General features: G+C 41.2%; 1 protein-coding gene across 1 annotated transcript in view; it reads right to left on the bottom strand.

Moving 5' to 3' along the window:
• Positions 1-4740: 4740 nt before the first annotated feature.
• The window catches only part of KCNQ1 (potassium voltage-gated channel subfamily Q member 1), a 363013-nt gene continuing 353293 nt past the window's right edge, over positions 4741-14460 (bottom strand). The window contains exon 17 of the mRNA XM_048486744.1: positions 4741-7784. Within this exon, the coding sequence (XP_048342701.1) occupies positions 7587-7784 (198 nt within the window). The 3' untranslated portion in view covers positions 4741-7586. The remainder of the gene's footprint in view (positions 7785-14460) is intronic.

Here is a 14460-nt window from a genome sequence, read left to right as displayed (position 1 = left end):
CGGTCTCGTGCGTCTACCGGCATTAATTATGCCAGTGGACAGCTGTTTCTGCTGCCATGCAGAAATGGCCATAGAGTCCAACAACTGTCCAAAGCTTTGCTAGTGCTGCCTGTTCCCTTCTCCGTTGAATCCCCTTCCCATTAACAGGAAACAGACTCTCCATGGGTTTTTTTTGTTGACAGCTTTTAAAACCTTTGAGTTGTTGGAATGTTCACAAACCTCTCAACATCTAAACAAGTAATTAAGGTCTCATTTCAATATACTTAAGCAAGAAATATGAATAGCAACATCACTAGAAATTTCAAAAACCACAGGATGAACCTATATTAGTTTCTTCTGCCCTTTCATTGAGTTTATCTAATTTTTGGATGAACTGCCAACACCATCATTTTGTTCAAATATGAATGATACTCCATTCATATCTATGATCATAATAAAAAGATTATCCAGAACTGACAGATATGTAGAATGTATCAGAGGCAGAGTGAAGGGAAACTAAGCTCGGAGCGCGTGCGCGCTCTGTGCTCCTGCCGCAGCACTGCACGCCCTTGCCCCACCCTGAAATGCCCCTGCCCCACCCCAGTCTTCGCTGCAGCTCTGCCTGGGGTGTCAACCCCACCCCGTGGGCGCAATGCCACTGGACTGTATTGGCATTGAACAATAACATTGCATTGCTAGTAGTGCTTCTTTCCTGGCTGAGCTCTGCAACTGTTAGCATTGTCCTCTGGAACCAAAATTATGTCAACAATGTAAAAATAATTTAATCAGTTTTATTTCTTTCCAGTTCAATGGCACTTGACTATTTTGGTTGGGGGAGCAACATTTTGCTCTCTTATAGTGCCATGGAGGTCCCATCCTTTAACCCCCTTTGTGATTCCCTCAGCAAAGTGCTTAGAGAAAAACGACACAATAAAGTTAAAATAACAATTAAAAAAATATAAATACATGTTTTGCTGCATACCTCTAGAAATAATTCAGGCCAAGCGTAACACAACGTGCCTAAATAAAAAACCAATATTATTCTTGTTGTACGTCGCCCTGAGCCCTTCAGGGAGGGCGACTCATAAATCAAATAAATAATTAAACATGGTATCCAGCTCACGTGTGAATGAAAGGCCAAGCTGAGCCCAAGTTTTGAGTACAACATAAATCACAAAGTATTATAGAAGTCTCATATATTAGAAAGAGCAAAACCCACACATTACAGCCTACACAGGTTAGGTCTGGTGTCCTCACCCTGTGTAATAGTCAGATGTAACTTGGGGATTCTGCTCAGTTCCCATCTCTGTGGAATCCAATTCAGATTGCAATTGTGGTATCCATGGAAAAGGGGCATCAGCTTTGCCCTCTTGCCCCATTTTCTCTACCTGAAATGGTTTGGAGTGTGTGTGTGTGCTATCTGGCCTGCTAGGGAAATCCATGAATGTACCCTGTTGACTGTTTTGCACAATATGATCTTATTTGTTCCCTGCTAAGGGTAACCCATGATATGCAAATTTAGTACAGTTGGAAACTGGTTGTGGATCAAAGGAAAGAAATTCAGACATACTCAAAAACCACGTAATTCCTGTCCTGTATTTTATTATGAAATTAACAACCTGAAATTACAACAGTGGACATCCTTTAAAAAACAGATTGAAAATCATATCAGTTCTCTTTTGGTTTTCCATTAAATGTAATGCCCCAGAGTAATCCCTGTTTACATTTTTTAAAGTTTCTGCTTCCTTTAAAATGTATGTACTGTACAACAGGAAGAGTGAGCCATTTAAAATGTATTCCACATTCCATTTAATGAGACACAGGAGGATGAACTTGGAATCCAGAGAAAGTAAGCAAGTTAAATGCCTAAAATAAAACCTAGAAAGCTCAAAGTAAGAGGCAGTCTTTTCACGCACAGGCAGTCCTAACTCAATGCTGGTTGAGGTGATTTGACTTAACTAGTAGTTTTGGTTTGCCATAAAGAGCAGAAGACAGATCTGATGCGTGATAATCAATCCACCAGGGAGTTCTATTTTACAAGCCCTACTGAAATGAACAGAAGATATGCAAAAGCACAATATAAAATGGATGGCTTCTTAATAGATGATACTGCCTAGTGGTTGCCCATGGGACACAAAACAGTGATATCAATTCCTATGCATGCTTTTGCCACATGATGTGGTCATGGCCACAGCTTGTTGAACTGTAATACAGAAGAAGAAGAAGAAGAAAAAAAATGAATGATGCCATTAGCCAGGATTAGCTAATCCTGAGAACTCCAGATTAAAGGCAGGACAAGACAATTGGGAGGACAACAGGACAGGACTACTGCCTTCATGCTCTGTTAGGGGCTTTCCTGGAAGCATTTGGCTAGTACAGTTGGAAACTGGATGTGGAGCTAAGTGAACTTTTGGCCTGATCCAGCAAGGTTCTCCTTTTCTGTGGGTCTGTATAAAGTGCAATCAAGTCCCTTATGACTTATTGTGACCCTATGAATGATCACCAAAATGTTCTGCTATGAATAGCCTTTCTCAAATCTTGCAAGCTGAGGGCTGTAGCTTCCCTGACTGAGTCATCTCATGTTGGGTTCTCTGCTTTCTCCTGCTGCCTTCAACTTTTCCTAGCATCATTATCTTTTTCAGTTACTCTTGTCTTCTCATGTTGTCATAGTATGATAGCTTAAGTTGAGTCATTTTAGCTTCTAGAGAGACATCAGGATTGATTTGATCTAGAACACACTTAACTGTCTTTTCGGTATTCCACCTGCAAAACTCTGCAAAAGTATCTGCAAAACTCTCTTCCAATATCACATATCAGCTTTCTTCCCATCAGCTTTCATCATTATCAAACCATGCTGTGTAGCTCCTATTAATTTCAATAAGGCCTGTAGAGAACTTTGTAGTAAACTGAATTCCATGCTGATTCAAGAGCGTGGAGGAATGCCTTTTGGATTTTCCAATTTAGCCACTAACTGTGCAATCCCAACAGAAATCCCAATGGATTTGGGGTTGTAACTGTTTAGGGCCTTGATCTGGCTTTTGTTTTCTGAATCCGTGCTCAGATGCACTAGTAACATGTTTATACATGTAAGTATTATGAGTACTATTATGAAGTTGAAGAAGAGTTTTTATACTCCACTTTTTTCTATCAAAAGGAAACTCAAAGTGACTTACAATCACCTTCCTGCCCCCTCCCCAACATGTAACTTGTGAGGTAGGTGAGGCTGAGAGAGTTCTGAGAAAACTGTGACCAGTCCAAGGCCACCCAGCAGTCTTCATGTGGAAGAAAATGGTTCTCCAAATTAGAGTCTGCTGCTCTGAACCACTGCACCACGCATGCTCTCCTCCTGCATTACATTTTAGTTTTTATATCTGCGGAAACACATGGCACTAAAACGTGCATTATTCTTTTAAGAACCTTCATTTTACATTTTTATTTTAGTAAATGTTTGAAACAAATAGTGGCTTGGGTATAGTCTCTGCACTCCTGGGATATGAATCTTTTTTGATAATTCTCAAACCACACAAATTATTTTTGAACCAGCAGAAAGCAAAGGAAACAATAAAAGTTCAGTGTATAATATACATTTGCTACATATTTATTACAGATAATTACTACCACTGTCATAATACTATATAAGTCTTAAAATGGCTATTTTGTTTTAACAGAATCAATTTTAAAGTAATGTTTTACAATTTCAGGATATGACATGGTTTTTCAAACAGAATTGGTAATGTTCCATGGAGGATAGGGCTATCTATGGTGACTTGTCAAACAGAATTGGTAAAGTCCCACAGTGTTTATTTTGTATGTAAGATGAATGATAAAATTCAATCTTACGCAAAGCACCTGCCGTTCCAATTCCTTATGAATCTGATAAATTCTCACTGAGGTTTTCCAGACAGAAATCCATCATTAAGCTTGCCAAAAAATTAGGCTCAGTTGTGTTTAGGATGTTGATGGAATTACTGGCCACTCAAATTATTTAGAAGAGGGATGATATCACTTCAGTAGTGTCAACATGAGCCATCAGTAGGTGCTGGATTTCCAGATACAAGCCAGGCCTCTACCAAGCTCAATGGAAAGCAGGCTTGAGGCTATGTTTGTAGGTTGCTTCCACACTAACCATCTTGTTTAGAATATATATCATGACAGGACTCAGCACAAACAGAAAGAAGCAGTTCTTCATACAATGCAAGAATTAGTTTATGGGATTTCCAGTCACAACAGTAGTTATGGCTACTGTACTATTTTAGATGGCATTAATATTCATGAATGAAACATGTACCAGTAGTTATTTGCCATGGTACCTAGATGAAACATAAGAACATAAGAAAAGGCATGCTGGATCAGACCAAGGTCCATCAAGTCCAGCCATCTACTCACACAGTGGGCGACCAAGTGCCTCTAGGAAGCCAAAAAGCCGATTGCAGCAGCATTATATTGCCTGTGTTCCACAACATCTAATACAATAGGCATGCACCTTTGATACTGGAGATTATAGATATGACTCATGACTAGTAGCTTTTTTGACCAGTCACCTTGGATAGCCCTATCCTCCCTTCTCAAAGGCTTCCAAGTTGGCAGCCATCACCACATCCTGGGGCAGGGAGTTCCATCACCCATCCTGGGGCAGGGAGTTCCACAGTTTATGGCTGATTCCGCATGGGCCAAAATCAGTGGTATGAAAACAGTGTGAAAATAGTATAAACCCTTTTACACCATTTTCACACTGTTTTCACATTGCTGTTTTTGGCCCATGCGGAATCAGTCTATGATTGTGTGAAAACGTACTTCTTTTTGTCTGTTTTGAATCTGTCACCCGTCAGCTTCACCAGATGGCCCTGTGTTCCAGTATTATGAGAGAGGGAGAAAAGATTTCCCTGTCCACTTTCTCTACACTATGCATAATTTTACAGACCTCTGTCATGTCTCCCCTCACCTACCTTTTTTTCTAAGCTAAATAGCACTGAGCATTTTAACCACTCCTCAAAACAATTGCTCTAGCCCCCTGATCATTTTGGTTGCTCTTTTCTGCACCTTCCCAAGTTTTGCAGTATCCATTTTTAGGTGTAGTGATCAGAACTGTACACTGTATTCTAAGTGTAGTCTCACCATAGTTTTGTGCAAGGGCAGTATGATAGCAGTAGTTTTAGTCTCTATTCCATGTCTAATTATGCCCAGCATGGAATTTGCCTTTCTCACAGCAGCCACACACTGGGTTAACCTTTTCATTGAGCTATCTACTACCACCCTAAGTTGTCGCTGAACATCTATGTTCAGCAGTGGTTTTCATCTGAAACCAGTTGCTGGGGGATGGAACACGGCAACAGCAGGAAGAACATTGTTGTTTTTTTGCCCTGCCTTTAGACTTCCCAGAAGAATCTGGTTGGCCACTGTGAGAAAAAGGAGAGTGGACTAGAGAGACCATTGGTTTGATCCAACAGGATTCTTCTTTGGTTCTAAAGAGAGTTGTGCATATTAATTAGTTGCTTCTTGTTAACTCATCTGGCTGCACTATTCCTCATTGAGCTCTTAATTATTTAATTTCTGTTCCCACTTAGGGTTATTTTTTTTTCAGCAAGCCTTTATTTGCATAGACAGTTAGGGTTATGAAGAGCCTTGATTATTCTTTGCAATCAAAGCAATCTCATTTTTCTTGCCTTTTACAAAAATGGCAACTTTACACTTATTTCAATTGTTCCTATTTAATATAGGAAAGGAATGCCTCAGTAGCACTATCAGGCCCAGTGTGGAAACATTCTTAGAACTTGTTGTAACATGCCTAATTATCAGTTTCTTGTGCTTTAGCCTTACTCATATAGCCTGCGCAATATATTCACTGAATGTTGCTCAGGTTAGCTGTCCACTGGATGTAGAATTTTCCTTGATAACTCTCCTTGGGGCCATGCAACTCATTACACTTGAGCTCCTGGCAACAGAAGCCATGAAATGAGTACCTTCAGGTCTTCTGTTTGCCACTACTTTGCAGGATGAGGATCCACTAGTCAGTAAAACAGGGCCGACAGGCAAGTGTCAATGGACCAAGATATGTAAAAGTTTAAGTACTTTTCTTTAGTATTTGTCACTATGTTGGGCATTCTAGTATAATGGCTAACTGGGCCATTGTGCACAACTTATTTTAGAAACAAATCGTGGACATTTAATGCTGTGGCCAAGCTGATGCAACATGATCACTGTTAGGGTAAGGACAGGGAAGCTTTGTGTAGCTGAGCACCCAGGGTGGGACACCAACCTTTGTTTTAAAAGAGAAGAGAGGCTGGGTGGAAGAAGAAACAAGGAGCTATCTACTACCACCCTAAGTTGTCTCTGAACATCTATGTTCAGCTATTCTCCTGAAAAAGTGCTAACTTTTATGTTGGCAGAGCAGGACCTGCAGAAGCATGAGTGGCTCCTACTACTGACTCCTTGATGTACAGAGCAACTTTGGGCAATGTAGAGAAGCACTGTCAGGCAAACTGCACAGTCACTTCTAAAGTCAAATGAGATCCAAAGGGCTGAATGACATTATGGAGGGGTGTGCCAGCCAAGTTTAGAAGTGACCCAAGCACTTGGCTGAGGTTCTTTGCTGTGCCCAGTACTCCTGCAAGAGCTCTCCCTTATGTGGAAATTCAAGCCCTTGACCAGCAAGATCCAGTTATTCTAGATCTGTGCTTATCTACAGTACATTAAGAAGCAAGCTAAACCTACAAACAGTATAAAAAGTAAATTTTCAAATCTCCTTCAGGACAAGCATACTTAGAAGGTTGTGATAAATTCTATATATAAATTCTTTGGCAGTGGTATGATTTTTAAAAAATGAATTAACTTTCTCCCATTACAATATTTTATTCCCCCTGTGATTTGCAAAATTCTATATTACTTTTCTTTTTAAACGTTACTATTCCAAAGTGCTAGTTCTTCTCTGTAGAAAAGCAGAGATTTTTTTTAAAAAAGGCTAGCATTATCTTAGATTTATGTAACAGGCTCAAAATGAAAACAGGAAAAGAAATCAATCAAATGTGTGCTTTTGCCATTTTCTAAAATGGCTGTAGTATGTTTATATATAACACAGTAAACATACATTTTCCACTTTGGAATCTAATTAGCAAAATTGTATTGCTATCAGAAGAATCATAGACAGAAAATACACATTACCATCTTTGTTCAAGTATCACTATTATTAAAGAACTATAGGATGCAATATGCCAAGCCAAGCTGCTACAGAGCTAGAAAACCCCTTCAGAAGCATTTGTGTTGCATTTCCACACCTTGCTGGCAGCAGCAGTATCCAGTAAAATGCTTGCTTGCGTTATGATCACTTTAATGTTTTTGGTCTTTCAGTGTAATGACAGATTGCACAACTATGATTGAAAAAAAATAGAAACAACAAATGTACCACATTAAAAACAACACAGTGCAGGTTTTAAGGTTCCGTGGTTGTTTGAATGATTCTTTGGAAGAATGCATCTGAGGTTAAGTAACATTGATATAGTAGACAGGTTTGATTATTTTATGGCTGATCATGAGCTTTAATTTGTCCCCATCCCACCTCAGCAAGATTCACAATGTTCAGTGTCATTTAAAAAGAAGAAAATGATGCTGCATCAGGATACATCTTCTTGAATGCTCCGTGGAACTGTCAGTTGCTCATAGGTAGGAAGAGTGTTGCTGGAGAGAAAGAGGTCAGAATTAACATCATTCCTTTGAGATGATTTGTGGCTGCTTTGGTTTCCTCCCTGGCTGGACACCAGGTGGTGCAGCAGGTCGGTGATGAGGTTCAGCTTCTGGTCCATTTGGACAACCTGCAAAGGCAAACAAAATGGCCACTCAGTGTCATAATCAGAAACTGTTATTTAATCCAGATATTTAAAAACTGGGGTTTCAGAAGTTCGTATGGACACTTCCCACATGTGGGTTGATGCTTCCTGGGTGTCTGTGTGGAAAGCTCATTCACCCTGTCTCCTCACAGTCCTATTAAACATGTGACACAAATATTGCCAGTCACTAAAATATGCTCGTGCTTAGTGTTCGCTATCAAATTCTGCCTGGGTCAACATGTCATTTCCCTGCTGTGAATATTTCCCAGTGCTTGAGGAAGTTGCCTCAAAAGGACATTCCAAGTAGCCAACAACCCCTTTTGTTTACACCAAGCATGGAAAAGGCATCCTACCTTTGCACACCACACCATAACAGCTCATTTGCATATACATTTGAAGAAAGCCAACCACTTGCTTTTTCAAAGTAATATGACACCATTAAAAAGATGGCAATGCTATGCTGCTGGGAATGAAAGTGTCCATGTGGCCTTTATTCTGTTGGAGAGTGATATCCTGGCCACAATCTGCCCACTGTCACATCAGCACCAGCATAAGCGGGAGTTATGCACAGTTACCTCATCCCCTCAGGACTTCTTGGTCCCACTGGAAGGGGAAAAAAAGAATGGGACAACTAGATTCAAATAAGCCTAAATTCCTTTTGGATCATATAAAAACCATTGCTGCAAGATTTAGGAGAGGAAATATGATCCATAGAGAGCAGCAACAAATAGAGCACATTTTCATAAGATTATTTCAGGGGTGGGCAATTATTTTTTCCATGGGGCCGCATAAGAAACAGAAAATATTGTGGAGGACCGGGCCAAAAGGCAGGGGCTGAGGCTTTGAAAGCCCATGAAAGCCGGCAGCCAAAGAGCAACCCGGCTTCTGCCGGGGCTCAGGCACCTCATTCCCCAGCACGGCAGGGGGGCCAGTCAGGGTCATCTGGCAGGCCGAATGTGGCCCGTGGGCTGTATAATGCCCAGGTCTGGATTATTTGATTACAAAGAAAATAGGATGAAAGTTTGTATTGGCCAATACTCCAGCTGCTTATACCTCTCCATGACATGATTGTACATGGTCATTGGATGAAGTTGGAGTATAAGCATAGAAGGGAAGGAGTGGGGAAGATAACAAGATTTATAATTATTTTACAAAGCTTTTAACATGCAATAAGTGGAGACTACTCTACAATGGATTCCAGAAACTGTGATGTACAATGGACAGATTTATGCATGACATCAGATCTATCAGAGTCTCTGCCTCTTTCTGTTGGGGAGGTGGATCGTTTTAAAACATGGAGCTACATGTGCCTGTCACAAATAAGTTGCAATGCCAGAGGAAAAACTGGCAGGAGAGGGGAAAGTGACCTTTCCAGGAATAATCTACAGTATCAAAACAAATGCTTATAATTGGGAAACAGAATTCAATACGTATGCAACAATGTCTCTGGTGAAGCAGTGATCTTTCACAATTCCAGCAAAGAAGTGTTTGTAGTCCCAAAGGAATTAAATAGCAGCGTGGAGGGTAGCCTGTGCTCTCCCTCGATTCTCTTTCTTTGTTCTTAAGGGATAAAAGGCCACTGGAGAATTATCTGTACCAGGATTTGCTTGGCATGATTATTTTGCTCTTCAGCTGTGCTGGCTGGCACTTTAGCGAAGGGGGAGAGGCTGATATCCCTGCTAATTTTTTTATCCTCTCAATAGGGAAGGAACCCTTTCATCTCAAAATGGGTGCAGTAAATCTAATGCTCATGTGCCCCGAAACAGCCTAATTCCAGCAATAGGAGGAACCAAAAAGGGCAAGGATACATTACAGTTCGATATTAAAAACTATTGCCTGTTTTGCCAAACTGCTAGAGCTGAAGACTGACAACAGAAATCATATTCCAAGATTAGCCATAAGCAATTTGAACATAAGATCAGTAGGTGGCACAGAGGCCCAGTCTGCCACCTCCCAATCACCAGCGCTTCCACTGCTTTTGCCTGCGAAAACAAGCCAAATGACATGAACAGTCAAAGAACACTTTCATCTCACCTTCCCTAGTCTAAGCAGCAACAGAAACTTCATCAGAACCCTCTATTTTGTTGTATATCTTTAACCCCCGCCCCCCTTCACCCTTGTATGAACAGCAACACAGGGTTCACCAGAATAGCACAAGAAGCATACCAGGGAAGCTCTCTGCCAAAGTCTCAGTTGTTGTTCACGTCGGGGAAACAAACCTGACAGGACGTTTGGCCTGTATCCATATGTGAGGACTCTCTGAGGTGCATTCACTGCTGAGGCAAATGCCTCTGCAGTCACATGGGCAATGGAGGACCCACTTTGTTCTTTCTTTCATGAGCTACCATTTTCTGTGCACTTTCTGTCATCAGCTACATTTTCCCTGCATTTTTTTCCTGCTGTGCCACTTGAGGTCTTTCTAAGGACTTAAAAATCAGTAACTGAAATGGCAACATAGCAATTACTGATTATTTTTAAAAAGGGTTTTCAAAAATGATGGTGTCATTGGCAGTACTTTCAATAATGCAAATTTTCCCATCCAGATGACATGCTGATCTGCACTGGACACACATTTGCAAGGGAATAATATTATAGCGGATTGAAGATTTAAGAAATTCTGGAAAGTAGGCAATTAATGAACAATGTCATGTAGATGCTCCCTAAAACAGCACTCCAGTTTGGAAGCAAGGAGAAATATGTCTGTATGAAAACAATCTTCATGTCTTGCTGTGTACAACAGCCAGTCCACAAGTACTGCCAGTATTGCTGGACCTTCAATCCTTGCCAAGGTGAAAATATGCCCCTGTTAAAATAAGTGAAAAGCATGGATTTATAGGTCTTAGTCTACAAATAAGCACCTCAAACCTCCTCTCCCAAAATATCTGAGAGGTACTGAAGCTATCAGAAATCCAGCTTGAAGGGAATCAACCTGTACATGTCTGGTTATTGTCCAAGTACCATTCAGGACAGCAAAAGATAAGTTTGAGCAGAATGTCAACAAACCTGGAGAATTTCAAATGAGGCTGAAATATTTTTCAATCAAAAGAGAAATACTGTTTTTGTCAAATGATCTGGGCATTTACTAGGGAAACAGAGATAGAAACTACAAAAATATGAGGTGTTGGAAGATGCATTCCAGCTGGGCTTCCTCCCCACCCCCCCAATACAAGATGAAGCTGCTATCCCTTAATCCATTCACTCTAGGATGAGTGGGGAGAGGATTGTGGCCAAAATATTCTAGATGGTGTAATATGAAATGCTAGTGAAGCAGGACAGAAATTATTATTTGCATAGTAAAAATGATTATTAACTTTTTCACATAGGGAAAACATTATAAGACAAGACCCATCTGAGAAATATAATATGAGACTTGGAAAGAGGAGTAACTATGAAATGCAGATTGCATTTTGGGGTATAGCAAAAGGTCATGTGCTTGTAAAGCATACTGTGCATTTCTTAGTCTGGAAGAAAAAACCTTTCACTGAGCCCTGTTGATGTCAACCCCCACAGTTATTTTCTAACATCTACCTTCAATCCTTTTGGATTAGAGCTTACTGGACTTTTTTGTGACAGAAAGGGAATGGGCTGTATGTTGAATTCTACACAGCCATTGGCTACAGGCATTGTCCCAGAAAAAAGTGCTATATAAAAATGGCCCTTATTTTTTTCCTAATTTGATCCATACACTAGGGTCCAAACTACATGCTACACATTGACACAGACACCCTTTTTGTCAGAATAGTTCAGGAGGGTCTGCTCAATGTTTTCCCATCAGACCATTTTTTTGCATTAAATTGTCATATCAAGCTGCTATTCACAAAGGTACCTGTATCTCCCTCCCCATTCTGAAAATTCTTCCCCGGTGAAAGATTTAGGGCAAAAAGTGGTCAGAAGAAGGGAAAGGGTTGGAACAGCTCCACTCTAAGCACACTGCTATTCAGAGGTGGGATCCAGCAGGTTCTCACAGGTTCCTGAGAGTAGGTTACTAATTATTTGTGTGTGCCGAAAGGGGGTTACTAATTGGTGATTTTGCCACGTGATTTTTGCCTTAGTTATGCCCCTCCTCTCAGCAGTAGCGCGCAGAACTTGAAGCAGTCTAGCAGGAGGTGCACCGGCATGTGTGGCCCAGCCAGCGCCTCGTGCATTACGTTTCCTTGGGGCAAGACATTAGCGCGGGTGGGCGTCCTTGCCACAGCCCCACCCAGGAATGCCCCGCCCCAGAATGCCCGGACACGCCCCTGTCGTGCCCAGCCCAGCCCCATTGGCGCTACGCCACAGTTTGAATCCCACCACCATGGGAACCTGTTACTAAAATTTTTGGATCCCACCACTGCTGCTATTCCACTTTAGAGCCTCATTTCAGTTTTAAAAAGAATACAAGGGAAAAGAAAAGAGGTGTATGGTTGTGTGCACATACAATCTGTGTCCAGTGTTCACTGGATTTTTTTTACACATGTGTACTAAATAATTCTCCTGTTACATTCAACACCTGTACAGCTGAATGTGTGATACAAACCCCACATTTATTCAGATTATGGAGAAAGTAGCTCTTTCATATAAACCAGGGGTAGGGAACCTGCGGCTCTCCAGATGTTCAGGAACTACAATTCCCATCAGCCCCTATCAGCATGGCCAATTGGCCATGCTGGTAGGAGGCTGATAAAGTATGGACCCTAATTTTATCTGGGCTGCGGAAATTCTATTCTCGCTACTCATGAATTCACTTCAACATGCAAATAGGCCTATGGGGTTTGGGAAAAATGACAGAATCCTGTGCCCTCTTTAAAGTTACAAATGTACTGTTCCCTCTGCTTTGGTAGGTAAGTAGGGAGGTAACTTGGTCAGGTTTATTAGAGGGGCAGCTGTGTTAGTCATCGGCAGCCAAAAACGTGGAACCTTAAAGACGAATGGATTTATTTTGATACTTGGTTTTCAGAGCTCATTTTGTCATCTGACAAAATGGGCTGTTGCTCATAAAAGCTTAGGCCACAATAAACATGTTAGGATTTATGTTGCCACAGGGCTCTTCATGATTTTGTAGGTCTCTCTGTAGATTTTATTCCAGCCACGCCCTTTCAGACTTAATATGCTGTATGAATCTGTACACTACCAATCCATCTAATTACTCCACACAGCTGCCCAATAAATAGAAGTGTGGAGACCCACGCAATACATAAAATCAAGGAGAGTGTTAATCTGTTGTGGCAAAACTACAGAAAGTGAAACTGTGCCATATTTTTCAAAGTAGGGTTAAATGTTATTTAGTGTACCTTACATTCCCTATGAATCAAGTTCTCAAACACATTTACTTGATTAGAAAATTAGCTACAATGCCAAAAGTGTAATGAAAGCAAGGCAGACAGAAAAAAGTGCTGACTCCACTGTAATGTCAGCCCTTCTGGACAGCTCTGAGCCTTTTCATAAAAACAGCAAACCTAACTAATAAAATACAAAAATAATCCAAAGTGATTTGTTTCTTTCATGTAAAATGTTAAAGAGAGCGTCTTTTGGCAGACACATATTTTATACAAAGAGGGCCTGTGACATGCATACAACCAGATTTTGGGGAACTACAACATTCATTATTTTCTTTTTGGATGTTCAGTGGCGTATAACAGTATTTTGATCTGAACAAATTCTACACAGAAAAGAGTATTCCTGCACAGTACATCAAGAAGTCCCTATGCTTCCAATACATTCAATTGACACCAGTGTGCTATAAATAGCACATGCCACCTTTTATACTTTATGACCTGTAATGGGTAAACATACACATGCAGTAAGTGGTAGATCTTTTATCCCTAATTTCATATGAATTTGTTGTTGAGTGGCCAGAAGGTAGTGGTCTGGCAAACAGTGCACTACTTCTAATATCGATGGCCTTGTGCCTATCAGCTGGAAATCAAAACCAAACTTTCCCAGTCTTTAGATAAAAAATTAGTGTGTACATTAAAAATGTAAGATACTCCTCCCACCTCCCATGGTCCCTGTACTGAGCATGCTCATTGACTCCAGAAACCACAGAGTGTTGAGAGAATATGGGCAATAGTTCCTTTTTTGTCTTAAAAAATTAGGAGGAAAAAGAGAAATTGATCAGGTCAAGCCCCTAACCTGGAGAGGAATGGGGCAGGAGTGCACTGACTCTCAACCTCATCCCCCCCTTGTATAACCAATTCAGGATGCTTTAGTCCCAGGGACCCCCTGCCCTGCTCCTGGGAGGGGGGCATCTGGGGGGCAATTTTCCATCCCCACGTGATGCCAATGGCGGGCACCTGGGGTGCGGTGTCTCCCTGCCCTGTTACAGCTTCGTCACTGGTCTTAGCACAAGGGTTTACAACCCCCTTAGCCTTCTTACATGAGACCTTAGTCCACCCTCTGACTGCTTAGAGCAGGGGTCTGCAACCTGTAGCTCTCTAGATGTTCATGGACTACAATTTACATCAGCTACAATTTGGCCATGCTGGCAGGGGCAGATAGGAATTGTAGTCCATGAACATCTGGAGAGCCACAGGTTGCAGACCTCTGGCTTAGAGCGACTGGGCCTGTTCTAAGACTGCCTTGGAGTTGTGCCTAATAAAGCTCTGCCTGGAGGCAGGATCACCCCTGGCTTCAACACCACCTCCTGTGGAGTCAGTGTTGTTCCCAATAATTCACTAGCCCC

Source organism: Sphaerodactylus townsendi, linkage group LG02, assembly GCF_021028975.2.
Source record: "Sphaerodactylus townsendi isolate TG3544 linkage group LG02, MPM_Stown_v2.3, whole genome shotgun sequence".
NCBI classification, from domain to species: domain Eukaryota; kingdom Metazoa; phylum Chordata; class Lepidosauria; order Squamata; family Sphaerodactylidae; genus Sphaerodactylus; species Sphaerodactylus townsendi.
Note: the sequence above shows the minus strand (reverse complement) of the source record. Positions and strands in the feature narration are given on the sequence as shown.